At 41.7% G+C, this 17355-nt stretch overlaps 1 protein-coding gene across 3 annotated transcripts; it reads left to right on the top strand.

Annotated features, from left to right (window-relative positions):
- Nucleotides 1-29: 29 nt before the first annotated feature.
- SNAPC1 (small nuclear RNA activating complex polypeptide 1) lies at nt 30-11295 on the top strand. 3 transcript variants are annotated; one of them, XM_075104147.1, is made up of 10 exons: nt 30-208; nt 840-999; nt 2240-2380; nt 2846-2950; nt 3985-4143; nt 4591-4665; nt 5317-5379; nt 6331-6472; nt 8892-8975; nt 10813-11295. In XM_075104147.1, the coding sequence occupies exons 1-10, from the start codon at nt 51-53 to the stop codon at nt 10845-10847; spliced, it is 1122 nt and encodes a 373-aa protein (XP_074960248.1). In that variant the 5' UTR covers nt 30-50; the 3' UTR covers nt 10848-11295. The 3 variants fall into 3 exon arrangements, with proteins under 3 accessions (XP_074960248.1, XP_074960249.1, XP_074960250.1); XM_075104148.1 differs by having other exon boundaries at nt 31-208; nt 10816-11295; XM_075104149.1 differs by lacking the exon at nt 3985-4143 and having other exon boundaries at nt 33-208.
- The last annotated feature ends 6060 nt before the right edge of the window (nt 11296-17355 follow it).

The raw sequence follows: 17355 nt of genomic DNA, 5'->3' as shown, positions 1-17355 counted from the left end.
CGCGGGAGAGGCGGCGCAGGCGCCGCGGGCGCGGGGCGGCGCGGAGGCGCATGCGCGGGGAGCGGGGCGGCGGTGTCGGGATGAGCTCGGTGCCGGGGCTGCAGGCGGACTGCGAGGAGCTGCTCGGCGCTTTCCAGGAGGCCGACACCGTCCGCTTCGAGCGCTTCGCCGAGCTGTGGCGGGAGCGCCGCTTCCACACCATCTTCTAGTGAGTGAGGGGCCCCGGCGAGTCCCCTCAGCAGCCCCGCGTCCCGCCGCCCTTTCGCGTCGCTTGGTGGCTGAGCCTCGCCTCGCCTCGCCTCGCCTCGCCTCGCGGGGCCTGTGTGTCCCCCCCGCCCCCCTCCCAAAGCCTGCAGCTCCCCGCTGCTGAGCTTGCCCCTTGGCGGTGCGGGGGGCTCACGGGGTCGGGGGGGTGTGTGTGTGAGCGAGCCGTGCGTCCCTTCGGGTGCGGGTTTGGGGAAGGGTTCCCCCGGCTGGTGTGTGGGTAAATGGCAGCGAAGCATCGGTCCCTGTGTAATACCGGAAGACCAGTTATTCTTTCAGTTTGTGTTGTATATTAGATGCTTCAGGGAGTTTGATGCAGCGCTCGTGATACGAGATTAAAGCACACAATTCTAGGGTATTTCATTTTTCACTTTACATCTAATTTAATATATGGAATTATATGCAGTGTTGTGTGAGAGCTTAAGGACTGGCCACCTTTGAATACTTCCCAGAACTTGAGCCCTATGGTAATATATTTTTTAAAAACCTAAAACTTGTTTCTGCATTATGAATTTTCTAAAACCTGCACTTTCATACTTGCTCGCTTTAATGTGCTTCCTTCTTGTTTACTTTAGTGGTAGAATAAGACCTTTGGAGAGGAATAAGCTCACGAAGAAGACTTTAGAACTGGCACAACAGTACTTCCTGCCCCCGTACGCTTTCCAGATACGAGTTGGTGGGCTGTACCTTCTGTATGGGCTCTATAGCACACAGCTTTGCCAGCCAAAACAAAAGGTAATTGTTCCTGAGGTTTGATTCTCAGGAGATGCTGGATGTAAGATATGTGGTATAACCCTGTCTACTTTGTCATCATAAATGGGTAGGGTGCTTTGTCTCACTTTCTTAAAATAAAAATATTTAGAACCAGATGGTCGCTTTGGAAAAGGTAGTCTTTCAAACACCCTTGGGTTTGAGAACTTGCATGGTGGTGACTAAAATATTGTGTGTATGCCTCCTAAATTGTAGTGGTGATCTCAGAAATCTAGTTTGCCAGATAAGAAGCCCTTCTCTAGTAAAAATTGAAGAAGACAAGCTTTCAAAATGGGAACAGAGAATGTGCTCATCAGCTCTGCAGAGAATGCTATTACAGCCCCCGTTTTCCCTTAGAATTTCAACAGAATGAAGACTTGACATATTTCCAGTTCCTGTTAACCAGAAGTGGAATTCATAAATAGGTTGAAAGGGTGAATGCCAGAACGACACATCTCCTTGCTGCTTCTAGGACAGGAGACCAGTATATAAAGGCGTTGAAAACGCAGTGCAAGGAGAAGTGGTTTACTTGGAAACTGTGTGGTATATGTTGTGTGCATATGCACAATTGAGTCAAAATTATTTAAATAAGAAACTGAAGTTAAAGTATTCTACAGTGATGCCATTACATCTCATATCCTAACTTCAGAGAAGTCAGTACCTTTTATGGAGATGAATTTAGGAAATTGTAAAGCCACTGCTATACAGCAACTGTCAGAGAGTCCAGGAATTATCAAATATAAGCTAACTTAGGTAGAGGGAAAATGAAGTGGGCAGAGTACATGGGAGAGGAAGGAAAGCAAGAATATAGGGATACTTTTATGAGCACTTCACTGGCAGCAAATCATGGTACACGTGTTATTTCCTAATCATGTAGTGAGTGAGTGTCTCCTAGGTGTGTATTGTTTCAGGCATCTCGGAATGTGAAGAGGTAACTTTTTCAAATGTCAGAGAGGGCTCGTGTTCCACGTCACTGTCGGAGAAAGCAACCACAGTGAGAATATTTAACACAACAGTACAGTAAGCTTGTCTGCATAAAATTTTGAGAGTAGTAACAAATGTTGTGGTAAGATCCTTTCTGTAGTTCTGTGATTGTGTGACACGTTATGCTCTAGACATCCAACTATTGTGCATAGGATAACGGGATCACAGTAGTCAGCTGAATTCACTTTTATTTGTTGGAATATGCAGGTCGGTGTGATGGTACACAACTGTTTTGTTGCAGATCAGAATTGCACTTAAGGATTGGCCTGAAATCCAGAAATTTCAACAGGATCTGATCGACGCCCAGCATTATGATGCAGCGTACATCTTTAGGACACTGCGACTTGCCAGAGCATTCCATTTCACAGCAATGCCAAAGCTAGTGAGTTATTACATTAATGACTTACCATTTTTAACAAAATATCTTCAGCTTTCAATGGCTGACAGTTCAATAGCGCTCATGTTTTTATTTTAGCTTTGATGTTGTGTTGGAATGTAATAGGTCTTGCTTTATGTAGGTATGTATGTGATGTAAAGCGTAGAGGCTGTTTGAATGCAGCATGTTTCTCACCTGAAAATATTTTTTTCAGTGTCTCATGCTCTTACTGTATTTGAGATGTCTTACAAGTTGTGGAAATGTCAAACTCTTGAGTCTGGGTGCTGGATTAAATTTTTGACTAGGGAATGATTTTTGAAAAATGCTGACTGAGCACTTGACAGTAAAGCTGCATGCTGTTGTAGGTGAGATGGTTTTATGCCTTGGTGGTTGGATATGCAGTAAGACTTCTAGAGGAGGTGCCATTTTCAGTTTGCTGTTTAAGTTACAAAGCATTGTCTTTTGCTTTAGCTAAACTACAGAACTAAGAAGAAGATTCAGGAAAACGAATTTAAAGAGGAGTTTAAGGACCCAAGTAACAGAGTAAACAGCCTCATCACTAACGATGTGTTGGAGGTACAGGAACTTTTAAACTACAGATTAATCTCTGGGGGTTTTCTTATGTTTTTTTTTTTCGTCTTCTGTTGTCCAAGAGCTATAACTTCTCCAGTTAGCACAGGCTTGTCCTTTATAAGTCTTCTTATGGAATGCAGACTAGGGTAATGGTCTGTGCCAGCAATTTTATCAAATACTCAGAAACACAGCATTTACTTTGGAGGAATTGTGGTACCTTTTTTCATCTGAAATATGCTCTAATATCTTCTGATTTTGCCTCAGTAGGATGTAAAAGGGGAAGGGTAGAAACCAGGTCAGCTGTCACTTTAGGAAGAGAAAAATGGAAAATGGAGGGCAGGGGGCAGCATGTTTGTTGTGGTACATCTGCAGGTTGCAGCTGAAGGCTTGATACTTGCAGTAATACAGATTTACCCATCTGCAAGTTTATAGCTTTCTCTAACCTTCATTTCTCCTCTTAAAACTTTGCTTTGTTTGTTTTTTTTATAAAATGTATTATATATTGGAGTAATTCAAGCCAAGTATAGGTTCTTCTATTGCTCATTGTGACTCAGTGGTAGATCTTTGTTCACAGGTTTTTCTAGCTTCTGCTAGCAAATATGTATCCTTAGTAAGGCTGACTACAGTAGCACAAAAATCAGAAATCGGTGAAATGGGAGGGTGAGACAACCTTCCTCAAAAGGAGGATTTAAAATGCTTCCCTCCAAAGAGATAAATATAGACCACCGTCTCAGATTGAAACCTCTGTGAACACTGATCCTGAGTATCACTGAGGCTTCCTTCTTAAATAATGAAAGATACTCTTTCTTCTTTTGCTTATTTGATGGACTGGTGGGACGGTGCTAGGTAGCAGCATTGCTAGACTCCCTAAAACTGAACTGAGTAAAACAGACACTGTTTCTAACACTTCTGCTAGTTCAATGGTCTCCTTAGAATGCTTTGTATGACCCTGGTTTTGTTCACTGAGGACTAATATTGCTTTAATGCTGGAATCTTTTTTTTTTTTTCCCCCTGAAAAAGAGTCTCTCTTATTTTAGGAACTGATGAATATTCATGACCACTATCAGAAAATGAAGTGTGTCATTTCAGCTGACAAATCCCAGCCAGACAAGGCCCTGAGCTTGATAAAAGATGATTTTGTAGTTACTCTTAAAGACATAACCTTGGAATATCACGAATGGCAGCAGAACAGAATGGTAGGTAGTATTGACCATTGTGCTGCGACAGCTTAACGTGTGAATATGTAAGAACCAACAGTCTTGGTGTAATTACCTCTGTGCATATGTCATAAATCTCAGAGTTAAGCAGAAGGAGCTGTAACCTAGAAGACATGGAATGAGTAAAACCCTAGGCAGAGTTGTGGTATGGGGAGGCGGACATGGATTTGTATGTGGTATTACCTCTCTGATAAGTGATTGCTGAGAGGTAGGCCCTGCAAGATGTGACTTATGGGCAGTATTGTAATGACCATATGAAATACCTCTGTAACGCTTATTCTTGGATCAAGGAAAGGCCATAGTGTAAGATCAATGAAGAAAATGGGCATGTGCCTAAATACTTGTTTTGGTCTTCACAATTCTTGGATTTTAGCTGCCTTGCATATGACAGAGATTTTAAAAGATTGTTTTGTGAGTTTTTTTCAGAAATTATTTCTAAATGCTAAAGAAACCGGTGAAATATCAAACAAAAAGGAAGAAAGGACTTTGCTAGAATCAGAGGTAAGAAAAAATAACTAGTTTTCTATGTTGTGCAGGGCAAATCCATTAGTTCATTGACTTCGCATGACAGGCTAAGTGGTGTATGTCAAGGCTTGATAGTGTCAAAGTAAGTTCCAGAAATAGCTAGTGGGGCTGGTGTTTTTTTTTGTTTTGATTGCTTTTTGTTTTAAATTGCATTGTTTTCTGTTAAGCTGTAAGCACTTACTGCTGTGATAGCTCCTGGATGCTCGTAATAAAAAGTCTTTCTGGTAAGGAGGGGAAGGAACTGTATTTTCTTAGCCAAACTCCTTTATTGTTCCTTCTGGAATCTCAACTAAATGCAATATCCATTTTTTTTAATGATACAAAATTATCTAATGTTGTGCTTATCTCATTTCAACTTTGAATTTTTGTAAAATGTGACGTTTCAAATTTGATTTTCTCCTCCTGGGCTTTGTAACATTGCAGGCAACCACAACTGTGGTCTGCCATTTTAATTTTTTCTTTAAGTAACGGTTCAGCAGCATTCTAATTATATAGAACTAATTATAATTACAGAAATACAGCAGTAGTGAGATATTGCTCAAGTGATTGTCTGATGTGATATTTCATTTCAATACTGCTATAATAGAATATGAAAACTTTTTCTGACCGATCTCTGTTTCTTTGCAGGGTTCTGAAAGAGCAAGTGCATTAGCTAGAATCAAATACAAGTCTTACTCTGCAGTTGTTGAGGTAGGTATAAAGTTTGCTGATAGGGATGTATTTATTTTTAAAGAGCACTTTTAAGTACCAGTTCAACGTAAATGCTGGGTTACAAAGGAATGAGTTAAAATTCCACTCTCTAATTCAACCTTTGAATGTTCTGGTTTTCCTAACACATTGGGGAAACCTAAAGCTCTTATTATTCTTGTTAGATTCATAGAAACAGTGCAGGTATGCTTGGGGGATTTTAACTTGCAAGGTATCTTTTGATGTCTGCGTTCCGTTTAAGTAGATGGAATAAAAATACTTTTGAGTTTAATTGCTCAAATTCTGTGAAGCTTAGGTATTGGAATCTCTGAAGATGCTTGTGAAAATGTAACTTTGGGATTTAAAGTAAGCAGGAAGTACTTGGAAACATTGTTTCAATAACTGCTACTTTAAAAAAAACCTGTTGATTTGTCTTTTTTGTAGCAGGCCTATGAGACGCATCACAACTTTCCTTTTTCATTAAAATCTCTTATTGAAAAATGCATTATTAAATGAAAACTCTGGAATGTACAGCAGTCCAGACTTGTGAATATGCAGTGATACTCTTTTCTAGACACCTAAGCAAAACATGACAGTACGGAGGCTCTATGGTGCAGTAGATTTTGGAAGTATTCCTTTTGCTTGCACACAGCGCTGTGCAACATGGTGTAGGTCAATGCCAACAGAGAATGGTTTGAAATAAATTAATATTTAATTACCTGAATTTTAAGTGATACATCCATTGAATCATAGAAGGGCATTGTCCTGTTAAAACTGAAGAATGGTAACTAGTGGGAGTCCTTCCTCCGTCCCCTTCCATCCATTCTCCACCCAGACATGGAAGTTGATGATTTGGTCCTTGCTGGCTTGTAAAGTAATGGCTGAGGTATAGTAATAATCTGGCTGTGGAAGTTTAGCTTTTTTGTGTCATTCATACGTACATTTGGGTTCTAGGCTTCCAAATCCAGAAGACATCGTCAAGTAAAATTAGAATCTTCTGAATCAGGATCGAGTCATGGGAAATCTCCAAACCGAAGTAAAAAAAACAGCAGAAGACCACAGCCAGCAAAGAGGCGAGATTCTTTGGAAAGCGAAGGTATTCCTCCATTGCGTTCATGAACCTCAAAAGGCTGCACAAGTTTATCCATTGCTTTGCTAGCTGAGGCAGGTGGGTTAAATTTTACTGTTGATCAATGGAGGTAGAAGATTGGAGAAGTGTTTTGTGATACCCCTGTTGTAACTGAACCTTCCTGTTTTCCACACTCTGGTCAGGTAACAAGGCAACATGAGTGCATGCAGTTTATTGTAACCTGAAGTCTCATATATATGCCCTTCCAGAGAAAAATTAGCAGGGCTGACCTTGGAAAAGCATGTCCTGTGTGGCAGTGTCTTAATTTTTCCTATTGCAATAGAACAAACACACTGGAGATTAAGATACGTGTCTAACCGCTGCTTCTTCTGACAGATAGCTTCTACTTTTGAAGCTATCTTTTTGATGAAAATCAGCCTATCTGATAATTTTGATAGTTCATACTATCTTCGTGAAATCTAAAGTAAACCTTGCCTGTTTCTATTCTGTTCCTGAGCATTTGAAGGAATATCCTCTAATACTTCTGAAGAAAAAAGTATTATTGATGTCTTAATGGTGACGATTGCTTTGAAGACTAGTACCTGCACTATCACATCAGTTATTCTCCTTCTGTGTGATACTCATTATTTATTTTGTTCTTTTGTTACTGAGATTTTTAGTACTTCCATGTGAATACGAACCTTTTGTCAACAACTGATGTAGTTTCAAAACTCTTATCAAACTGGTTCCTTAACCTCAGTATTACAATTATTACATTATAAGAGTTCTAGATGTGTTTAGTTTGTAGCTAAACTTAACTTTTCCCTTCTTGACAGGAGGGTTTTTTTAATACACTTGTGACTAGTTTTTTGTGGTTCTGTTCTGTAATTCTATTTTATTCCTCCTGAGCATTATAATTTTAGCTAGGAATAAAAACAATTTTAAGGAGCAAATGTTTTTAAAACAGGTACAGGGTACTTATGGCCAGTCTTTGGGACCTTTTTTCTTACTTCAGAATGTATCCTGGAAGGAAATACTTTTAATGGCTTGTGCTTGATATCGTCCTCGTTTACCTATACTCATTAAGAAGCATTGGGATGTCTCTGTGTGCACTCAGTGAAGGCCCTTGCCTAATGTAGTCAGAAAAAGACTTCAGACTTTTAAGATGAAGTATTATGGAGTATTAAATCTCCCCTTGAACGCTGTGGAGAGGATAGAATTTTGTGGCTGACAAGAATGGCAGAGCAAAAGTACCTGTGGAGGGGACAAGTACAAACAGAATGTAACGGTGTAAGTGAGGACATGGTGAATGTTTTTAAAAGTAAGAAAATTGGACTGGGAACTCCTCTGTGCCTCAGACCAGAACTTTTTCCAAAAAAAAACAACCCTTACCTGATCCAAAGATGCTAAGTTAATATCTTTTTCATTTCCTTCATTTGTGAAGTTTGTTAAAAGTATGGTGCTGAGACCAGAACTTCAAGTATTAGCCGTTTACATGGATTCATATTGTATGGTGTCATAATATATGCTAATATGTTCTGAACAACATCAAGTTTCTGAATCTGAGGCGTGACTTATTTCAATGTGAGATAAGTGTAAATCCTGGTGTGAGGGTGCTTTGCTAGATCAAAGAGGAGGTGAGGGAAGGAGAGGGAGATCACTGATGTCTTTCAGGTCTCTCCTGGAGAGATCCTATCTGGTGCTGATGATCGTTTACGCATCTGAACTGACCAGTGATTGACTTAATTATTTTACTATCATAGCATTTATGTCATCTGGATTGGTGCAGTTTTATTTTCTAGGTATTTGCTCATCCCTGCTTAAGCATCTTTTTTTTTTGTCTTCCAAGATTTTCTTTAATCTCTTTGTCTCCCAGTTCTGAAAACAGGGAAAACTACTACTATGAAGGAAATAATCTTTCTGATATCCAACTTTTAAACTGATAGAAGTTGCTCTGCCATTTAAGTTTTTCATTTACTTATTATTTATTAAAGGTTAAATGAAATCAAACAACAAAATAATTTTGAATGGACTTTATTTTGAAGACAGCTATTTAATTTCAAAGTTCCAAACTCTGTTTTCTGACTGACTTAGCTTCTGCTAGAAAAAAAGTTACTGAGAAAATTCAGCCTGCTTCAGCAGTGGGCATTAGGCAGTGTTGCCTTTCCTTCACTTTAAAACAGTAGATGAAGTGTTGCAGAGAAATAAGGGCATTTTGCATTATCTCTGGACTGAGATGCTTTAAACTTGTAGTGTTAATTACTTGTTATTGAAGGTTTCTTTAGTGAGCCGTATGATGGTACTCTGAAATGTAGGTGATTCTCCATAGCCTTTGACTAGAAAGTCAAGACAGCAGGAAGTGAACAGTCTTTTAATGGCTGGATTTGAGATGTAGAAGAAAAAAAAAAAAAAGCTGACAGTTTTTCCTGAAAATATCTATCGGCAGGTGAAATGCAAGTGGCAAAGGAAACTGTTACTCGGCATATTGGGATGCCTGTAATCACAGAAGAAGATGACTCGGATGAAGAAGGTACAATGATTGAAATTCTAACAAACCTGACACTTGTTTTTCTATTACGCTGTATTTTTCTGAAACTAAAGCTGTTATTTTGGACCACATGTTGCTGCCTTACAAAAGCTAGGCTAGTTTTTAGCCTGTAAATTGTTACATGAAATTGAAGCTTTGCTCTCAGACTTTGTTACGAGCACACATGTGGTGGCAAAATCCTGTGAGTCTTTTTTTTCTACATAGATTTCATTATAGTGTGTTAGGAGTTAAAACTGCTCCAGTTTAAAGGAGGCTTACTCTTCCATAATACGAATCTGGCTTGAAGAGCTCCAATGTATAGGGAAAAGTGATTTTTTTGTCATTCTTACAAAAGAAACCTGTTCTAGTAGCTGTGGAAATTAGGTAATCTGTGCTGGAGGTCAGAATAGCCCTTGCTGCCTTCACCTTTGTGGAAGTGAGGGGACATAGAAGTTTCCTCTGTAGCCTTACTTTCAGCTGGGCAATGCTACAAGTGTTATGTTCTAGTATACATGTACAGTAACAGTGTCCTCTGCTACATTAGAAGTTGTCTGACATAGTTGGGGTAGGATTCTGGGAACCACAGCAAAAGAGTGGATGACTTTGCTATCACTCACATTACTGGAAATAATGTAATTTTTATTTGGAAGCAACAGTAAAGCAGGTTTCTGAAAGCTGGCAGTGGAGTTGCTCTACAGAAGCATCAAATGCGTATAGAACAAATTGAGATGTTAGATGACCTTGAACTGGTCTCCAACTCAAAAGCTTCAGGGTCTGTTCTCAGTATTGCTGGAGGAGAATGAAAGCACTGTAGAGCAGCCACTGTACAAAGAAAATAGCATCCTCTTTATCTCGAGGTACTGCTTTGTTTCCATGTCTCAATCGTGGGTAGTGTTTGTGGGAGAGGAGCTGGCCAGCTGAAGGCGTGATTTCCCCTGGCAGTTCTAGCTGGCTTAAGACTGATGGGTTGCTCGCTTAGTGGAAGGCAGGCTTGGTAGACCGAGGTAATGGTTCTTAACCTGACAGAGTGGGATTTAATTAGGTTGCTTAAAGGGGGAGCAAAGGGTTAAGTGCAACTTCTGGAAAGCTTTAATGACATAGATAAGTGTGAGGAGTATATCCTTTGGAGTTAATTTACTATCCAAAATTGTATGTAATGGAAGGATATTTCATACAAGGGAGGATAATAACCATTAAAACACATTTGCAGTGAGGTAGCACATTTATATTTGCGCTTTTTAAAAGCAAAAGCGCATCTTCTAGTGAAATGAGATTACATTCTCTGATCACTTTAGTTGTAGGCAATGTAAATTCATTCCATTTTAAATGGTCATATTGAAAGCATAATGGTGCATTTAATATTGTACTTTATTTACTTACTTTTCCTTCACGTTGTTGTGTACAAAAAGTTTCTTTCTAAATCAGGAACATTCTCCATTACTCAGAATTTGCCAGTAAATTCTGAAGCATTAAAAATAGCCATAAGCAACATCTCCAGGTATTTTGTGCTTAATTTTGTGAGTATTCCACTTGTCAAATTCACAATGAAATCTTAGAGGTGTTCATGAGGAGCAGAAAGCTCTCAAGCTTGAATAAGTTTTGAAGTACATTATTTTGTTCATCAATGGAATTTTAATTGATATTTTGAATGATAGTGTGCTGTAGAATCTAGAAAGATTTTTTTCATATCTAGAACCATGGGAAGCGGGATTGGGAGGGGATCTCAAGAGCTCATCTAATTAATTTCCTTTGCTAGGCAGAATTAATTCTACTTGAATCATCCCCATGAGGGAAGATAGATTGAAAAGCTTGTCAGAAAAATCTCTTTATTTCCTTTCAGAAGCATCTCTCCCCAAGAGGAAAAGAAGATGTTAGAGTATCCAGTTGGAGAAGCACTAATGTTGATTTTAATGACAAAATGTAAATGTCACAGGTAACACAAAGTGCTGGGTTTGGATGCGTTTGAATGTACAACAAGAAGTGTCTGGGACCAGAACTCCAGGTGACGCTGGAATACTGGTAGTGACTGGTATACTGTAGCAGTCTCATGGTACAACACCTGGTGCCTTTATTCACCTGGTGAAAGCTTCTTGTGGGAGACAAAGTTTGAGCTGGAAAGAGAAGATGGCTGCTTGTTGTATATAGTTTGTGCAGTGTGAGTTATCACTTGGAACTGACGTTGATCTGCAATCATGCTTTTAGCTGAGACTGTTAAAAGAACAGCTCACAAAATATTTGTATGAGACATGTTTGGAAATGTTTATCTCTGAATGTAAGGTTACTGACTGTTTAAAAGTAGTACAATAAATTATTTTTCACAGTTTACTTGCTCCATTTTCTAGTGTGCAATTTCAGCAATGTTTATCATGGATTGATCCCACAGGTGCGGGAAGTAAACTTGGTGATAAGCCTTTTATTGTACTCTGTCTCCAGCAGACCTGATCGTTGGATATTTGGATGAAGAATATAACGTGCATTTATTAATTCTGCAGATGACCATAAGCTGTACAAGGACAGGACTAGAATTCAAAATGATAGTTACAAATTGGAGAGGTGATGTGGAAGAAGTGGGTGTGGAAATAAACGTGAAGCTCAGTACTGAGTTCAGGTACAGAATAGGGAAATGATTGCTAGGCAACAGTACTGCAGAAAAAGCAAACAGACTGAGAATTGTACGCTGGAGGATTTTCTGTAAACAGTAGCAAGCACTAGAATTGGTGTCATCATTCAGCCCTGTAAGGCTGTAGCCTTAAATACCCCCTTCTGACTGCAACAATGCAAGAATGTGGACAGTTACTCTCCTTGGTATTTTCTCCAGCTGATTGTAGCTGTACTGTTGAGAAAGGCCAAAGGACTTGAGATGTCCACATTCAAGAAGAAATTCAAAATAGAAATTTGAAAGATCTTTAATATAAAAGGGGCCTAAACTGAGTGAATTAGTGTGGTAGTATGACTGTCTAAGGCTAAAGGAATTAAAGTGCTCTCACCTAGAAGAAACACTAAGTAGAAATATACATTATATGAATATAAAATGGGCCTGTGTTAAATGCATTAGTTGGTGAGAAGGAATAGGCCTAAATGACAAACAGGTCAGGCACTGGAAAGACTAATAAGCAGCAGTGCTGTGTTCAAAACCTTGTTAATGGGAAAAGAGGAAACACTATAATAAAGCCAAAACCTTACTGTGTAGTAAACCTAACAATTGATTATTCTGTTATCAGCATAAACTCATTCTGCCTCGATGCATTTCTGCTCCTGATTTTTGATGAGCAGATACAAGAGACTGAGACCTCTCAAGGAAAACTTAACCAGACTTATTTGGTCAAAGTTGTCTGATCATCCTAATGCAGTTAGGATCCTGCTGGTAATACGGCATTTGTCAGTTCTGTCAATTCCAGCTGCTGCTTCGGGTGCGGGTGTGCAGGCTGATGGAGAAGCTTTCTGGTATCCTTGTGTTGCAGGGGGTGGATAGCAGTATAGGTGTGACAGGGTAGCAATTTGTAGATGAGGTACAGTGGGAGTACTTTAGTCTCTTCTTGAGAAACCCCTGGGTGGCTAAGAAAGATACAGATGGAGAGTTTTTTCTAGCACATACTGGGAATACAGCTTGAAATTCATCATTTCTTAGGAGTTTCTTCACTTAGGAAGTTGCTTAAAGATGGACTTCACAGCATTAATCATCTTCTGCTGTTTCTGGGCACTGAGGCTGAGCTAGGTCTTCCACCTATGTGGTATTGGGCTCTTGAAGGGAAACTTGAAAGAGTTTTCTCTCTTTCTTTCTTCCTCTGGCTTGCAGGTATCTTTCTCAAGGAAGCTAAATATTAAACACAGCTACAAGTTTATTTTTTTCCTTTATTGACAGGCTGTTTTCAGCTAAATTATTATGATTCCATATATATGGAATAAGTTTATTTTAACATTTAAGGAGTGTGTTTAATACTGTTCCCTGAAGTGGTGCTTTTTCATAATGTGACCATCTTGTTTGCCTCTCCTTGTATATTTGAACCATCCCAAGAGCTGAGTAGGAGAATTTTTCAGGATTTTCAATATTCAGTGACACGAGTCTTCCTGCACGTACTTCTGAAAATGATTTGCAAATCAACATCAGAAGCACGCAAAGGCTTGACGAGGCACGAAGATGGGTGCATTCAACAAGCAGTTATTTTGATATTTTAATTACAAAAACAGCTGTTCTTTAATTTGTTTATAAAATTATGTAGATGTAAAATGAAAGTTATGCTTAAGGATGAACTGCTGACTATATGCAGCGGTAATATTTCAAAGCAGTAATTCTGAAAATTTGGAGGCAGCTGTAAACAAAATTTCATAATGCTGGTGTAATCTCTTTAAAAAACATAAAAATCCCTTGCTGCAGTCTGATGGGCAGTTACAGGCTTTTGAAAACAGGAGAAGGGACTTCCTAAAATGCTTCATTGAAGCAAGCAGCTGTCATTAAAAAAAACAACCCAGCCTACCCCCGCCCCCAACCAACAACAGTAAGTCTAGACTTCACAGATATTGTTTTCTAGTATCTAACTTCTCTCCTGGCTACAGCCTCAGCTCATACAGTAGTCAAAGGCAGCAAGGAAACTTCATCTCTCTAACACCACTCTAACTCCCAGCTGACCTGGAGGATAAGAGTGAGGCAACGTGACGGTATGTATCTGGATGTTGTTATAGTTTTTGTATATAAATTAGAAAAATGCGCTTTGGCTGAAATGTCTCTAAGCTGGATATAAACGACTCTAAGCTGGATATACAGCTGACTGAAGAACTACATTTATACAGCGGTAATCACCGATCTTTGGCAAATCTACGTGATCCTCGAAGTGGAGGTTTGAACTAGTGCTATGCAATGTTTATAACTATAATGTGGGTGATGAAAAGCAGGATAGACTTAAAACACTTACAGGTGACATCAGTTTAGAAACTGCTAAGTGGAAGATGTTTTCCAATATAATTTTTATTTTTATAATGGGAGAAATCAACAAGGTCTAATTAAGTAAAGGCGGGTGCAAAAGTCTGCACTTGTAAGCACAGATTAAATGCAAATACCAGTTCAGGAACGCTTGTGTAAGCAGCTGTTCTCAGTCTGGAAGGTTTTGCAGCCCTCAGACCGGCAGTATGGGGGTCATGTGAGAAATTCCAGATCCCATGGATGGCAGTGGTGGTCTGTGTTGCGTACAGTTCGGGGGCATGTAGAAGTCACCTCTAGAATAATTAAAGAATGCTTAAAAAAAAAAAAAAGGGCAACAAAATGAAAACTGACTGTAGGAGAGCTTGTTCTGGAAAAGAAAGGGTTTGAGAGCGAAGAGTCTTTACAGATTTGTAATATGTGTTTATGCAAATGGTGATGAATTGTTCTCCATGTTCATTCAGGCAGAGCTGTACAATTTACAGCAACATGAATTTACTTAATACAAGATTTTTGCAGTTAAATACACAGTTTGGCCTTATAACAAACACAGTAAAAGTGACTCTGCTAAGTTCAAAACAATGTTGGAAAAACCTGAGTGGTGGTTGTCTGAGGTCAACCTAGTCCTGCTTTGGAGACAGGAGATGGAGTAGAGGATACCTTGAGGTTCCTTCTAGTCTTGTCCTTGAATGTTTTACATAACAGAACCCTATGCACAGAGTTCACATTCTCTCATCACACATGCATAGTGAGTTCTTCAAATGACACAGATATTTTATTCCTTCTTCTCTGGGATGTTTCATTTTCAAGTTTGTTATACTTTGGCAATCGCCCGTTCACATTTTACAAAGCTTGCTGCGTGGACCTGGCTTCCTCACCTTATTCCCATCTTTGTCCTCAAACCTGGGCACCTGATTAAGCCTGGTAACTGAATACTTTTCTCCTCCACCTGTATGTGATCCAGCACTTGGGAATGGGACTGCGAGAACTTTGAGCTACAAGGGGCTGAGAAACTTACAAAAACTGTCTTGCTCCTAGCACTGCAGGTCTTGGGTCAGTCTTTTCTATGTTGTGCCATAGTTTGGTGGCAACTGAGACATGCAAAGCAAAATTATCTTGCAACAGCTTGAGCTTTCTGTAAGACACTGAACCGCTTCAGCCACAGAAATGTAAACCTGGGTATGGAAAATAATGGAGGGCATAAGGCCCAGCCATCAGCTATTAAAGGTTATCAAAGAGGGGGAGTAACATGTTTCTTCAGGGGAGAGTTTTGTGTGTGTGATGAAAAGTGAGGTAGCATTTAAAACTGGGAGCCAGGCTCAGCACAACCGGCCATGTCCCCAGTTAGGTTTTGGCACGGGGCTGCACGTTGGCAAGGTCCATCCAGGTGAGGGTGGAGTTGGCAGCTGTATTTTATGCAACGCCACGAACAGGTCCTTGCAGCCCCGAGGGCTGGTGACAGGAGCGGCACGTAGTTAAGGAAGCCGGGGTGAAGCTGCTTAACCTCCCGCGTTGGATTATTTTCCGCGACCGTGCCCGGGGCCGCGGGGCGATGCGGCTGCAGCCGGGGTGCGGGTCCGCCGCCTTTCACGCCTTCCCCCCGCGCCCAGCGCTCCCCGCCGCCGCTGCCCCGGGGCGGCACCGCCGCGGGGGGAAGGGAGGCAGCGCGGCTCCTTCCCGCAGCCCCGGGGGAGCCCCGCCGCCGCGCCCCGCTCCCTCCCCGCGCCGAGGCGGGCAGGCGCCGTGCGGGTCACCGCCACCCCTCCCCGCCTCGCCGCGGGGCTCCGCCGCCACCACCGGGCAGCGAGCGCGGGAGGCCGGGCCGCCGCCGCGGCCATGGCGACGGACGGTGAGTGCGGGCGGCGCTCGGGGCGGGGGCGGCCTCCCCGGGGAGGGGGCTCAGGCACCCGCCGCCGGCCGCGCCCTTCCCGGGGGGGCGAGGGGCGTTGCGCCCCGGCGAACGGGGCTGAGGGGGAGCCGCGGGGTGAAGCCGGGCCCCGGGACCGGCGGGGCCCCTCCGCAGCCTGGCCCGGGGCCGCGGGGCCCGGCTGGGCGGGAAGAGGGGGTGTGGGGGCTCTCCTCGTCCTCCTCTGTCAGGAGGCCCGGCCGCGCCGGCGGGGTCTCACAGGGGGTGTTTGGGCGGCTGTGGGGGGTGATGCCTGTGCCCTCCACACGGGAAGAGGTGGGCAGGTAGGTGCAGACGGACACGAATTTTAGGGAAAATTAAGGAATAGGAAAACCTGCTTTTAAGATACTAATAAAGAACAGGTGTTCTTGTAATTATGGGAGACTTGTCTGCATCTGAGAGACTCGGAGTTGTTGGGTTTTCTAACCACACTACAAGACAAATGATCTGAGTTTTTGCCTGGTTAGGTTGCTGCCAGATGACATGTACTGCCCTGGCTTAGGTCTTTGGTGCAGTAGTGGCACTGCTGCACGGAGGGCAAGTGTTTCTCTTAATATTTCAGGTCACAGCACTGTTGAGTTAAAACCTGACTTGCTGCTGTTAGCCACAATCCCACCATTCTCTTGATTTACTGTAGAAACACCAACATCAACGCTTACTGAAGGCTGCTGGGTTGATTTTGTTGTATCTTTTGTCAGGTTGGGGAAGAAACGTGTGCCTTTAAAAGATGTCGTGATGGCACATGGCATTTTATAAGCTCTTGGGAACAAAATCCTAGGCTTAGACTTTTCAGAAAGATCGGGCTTAATGGGGAATCTGTTTTCCTTCGTCTTTTTGTCATCTGGTGATGTTCATTTATGTGCTGTTCCTCGCTTTCTTTCGAGGCTCTGTCCCTAAGGAAGGGTCATCTCAGGCAAGGCCCAGGCTGGTGTGACACCAAGTTGTTCAGTGCCTTAAGATGGCCTTAGGAGAACTACGGGAGCTGACCTGGTTCGTTCAGAGTAGCGGTATGCCTTTACTGAGCAGAATCTGTCCTTTTATTAGTTAGATCCTCAAAGCAGAGCTCCAAAGGCACTGATAGTGCTCAGTACATAATTGAATTATCATTGGTTTATATTTTATAGTATTTTACAAATTAATAAAAACATTGAAGGTTGGCTTCTCATGTCTGTTCCTGCTGCCAAATGTGAAATGAATAATTATATAATACTAATTAGATATCCTTCTGACCCAAAAGTCAGCTGAGCTGTTGCTTTGTTCCTTAAACAAGAACAACTCAGTTCCCTCCAAAAACTTATAAGAGGTATCATTTGTTTAACATACCTCTTCTGGCAGTAGGCTCAGTCCTTGGGCCGAGGTAGTTGGTGAGTGATGGGTGAAGGTGTGGGGACAGCTGAGCTCCCCCCACCCTGACCCTGTGCTGTTGGTTCTGGGGTGTACAGGGCGCTTGGATCAGCTGTGTGGACAGGCTCTCCCAGCCTGGGACTGGAGCAGGGATAAGAAGAGCAGCGAGATTTCATTTTGGAGGATGTAGCTCTGAGATCAGACCTGGGTGCCCACAA

This window comes from Phalacrocorax aristotelis, chromosome 9 (assembly GCF_949628215.1).
Source record: "Phalacrocorax aristotelis chromosome 9, bGulAri2.1, whole genome shotgun sequence".
NCBI lineage: Eukaryota > Metazoa > Chordata > Aves > Suliformes > Phalacrocoracidae > Phalacrocorax > Phalacrocorax aristotelis.
This window is presented reverse-complemented; position numbering and strand designations above follow the sequence as displayed.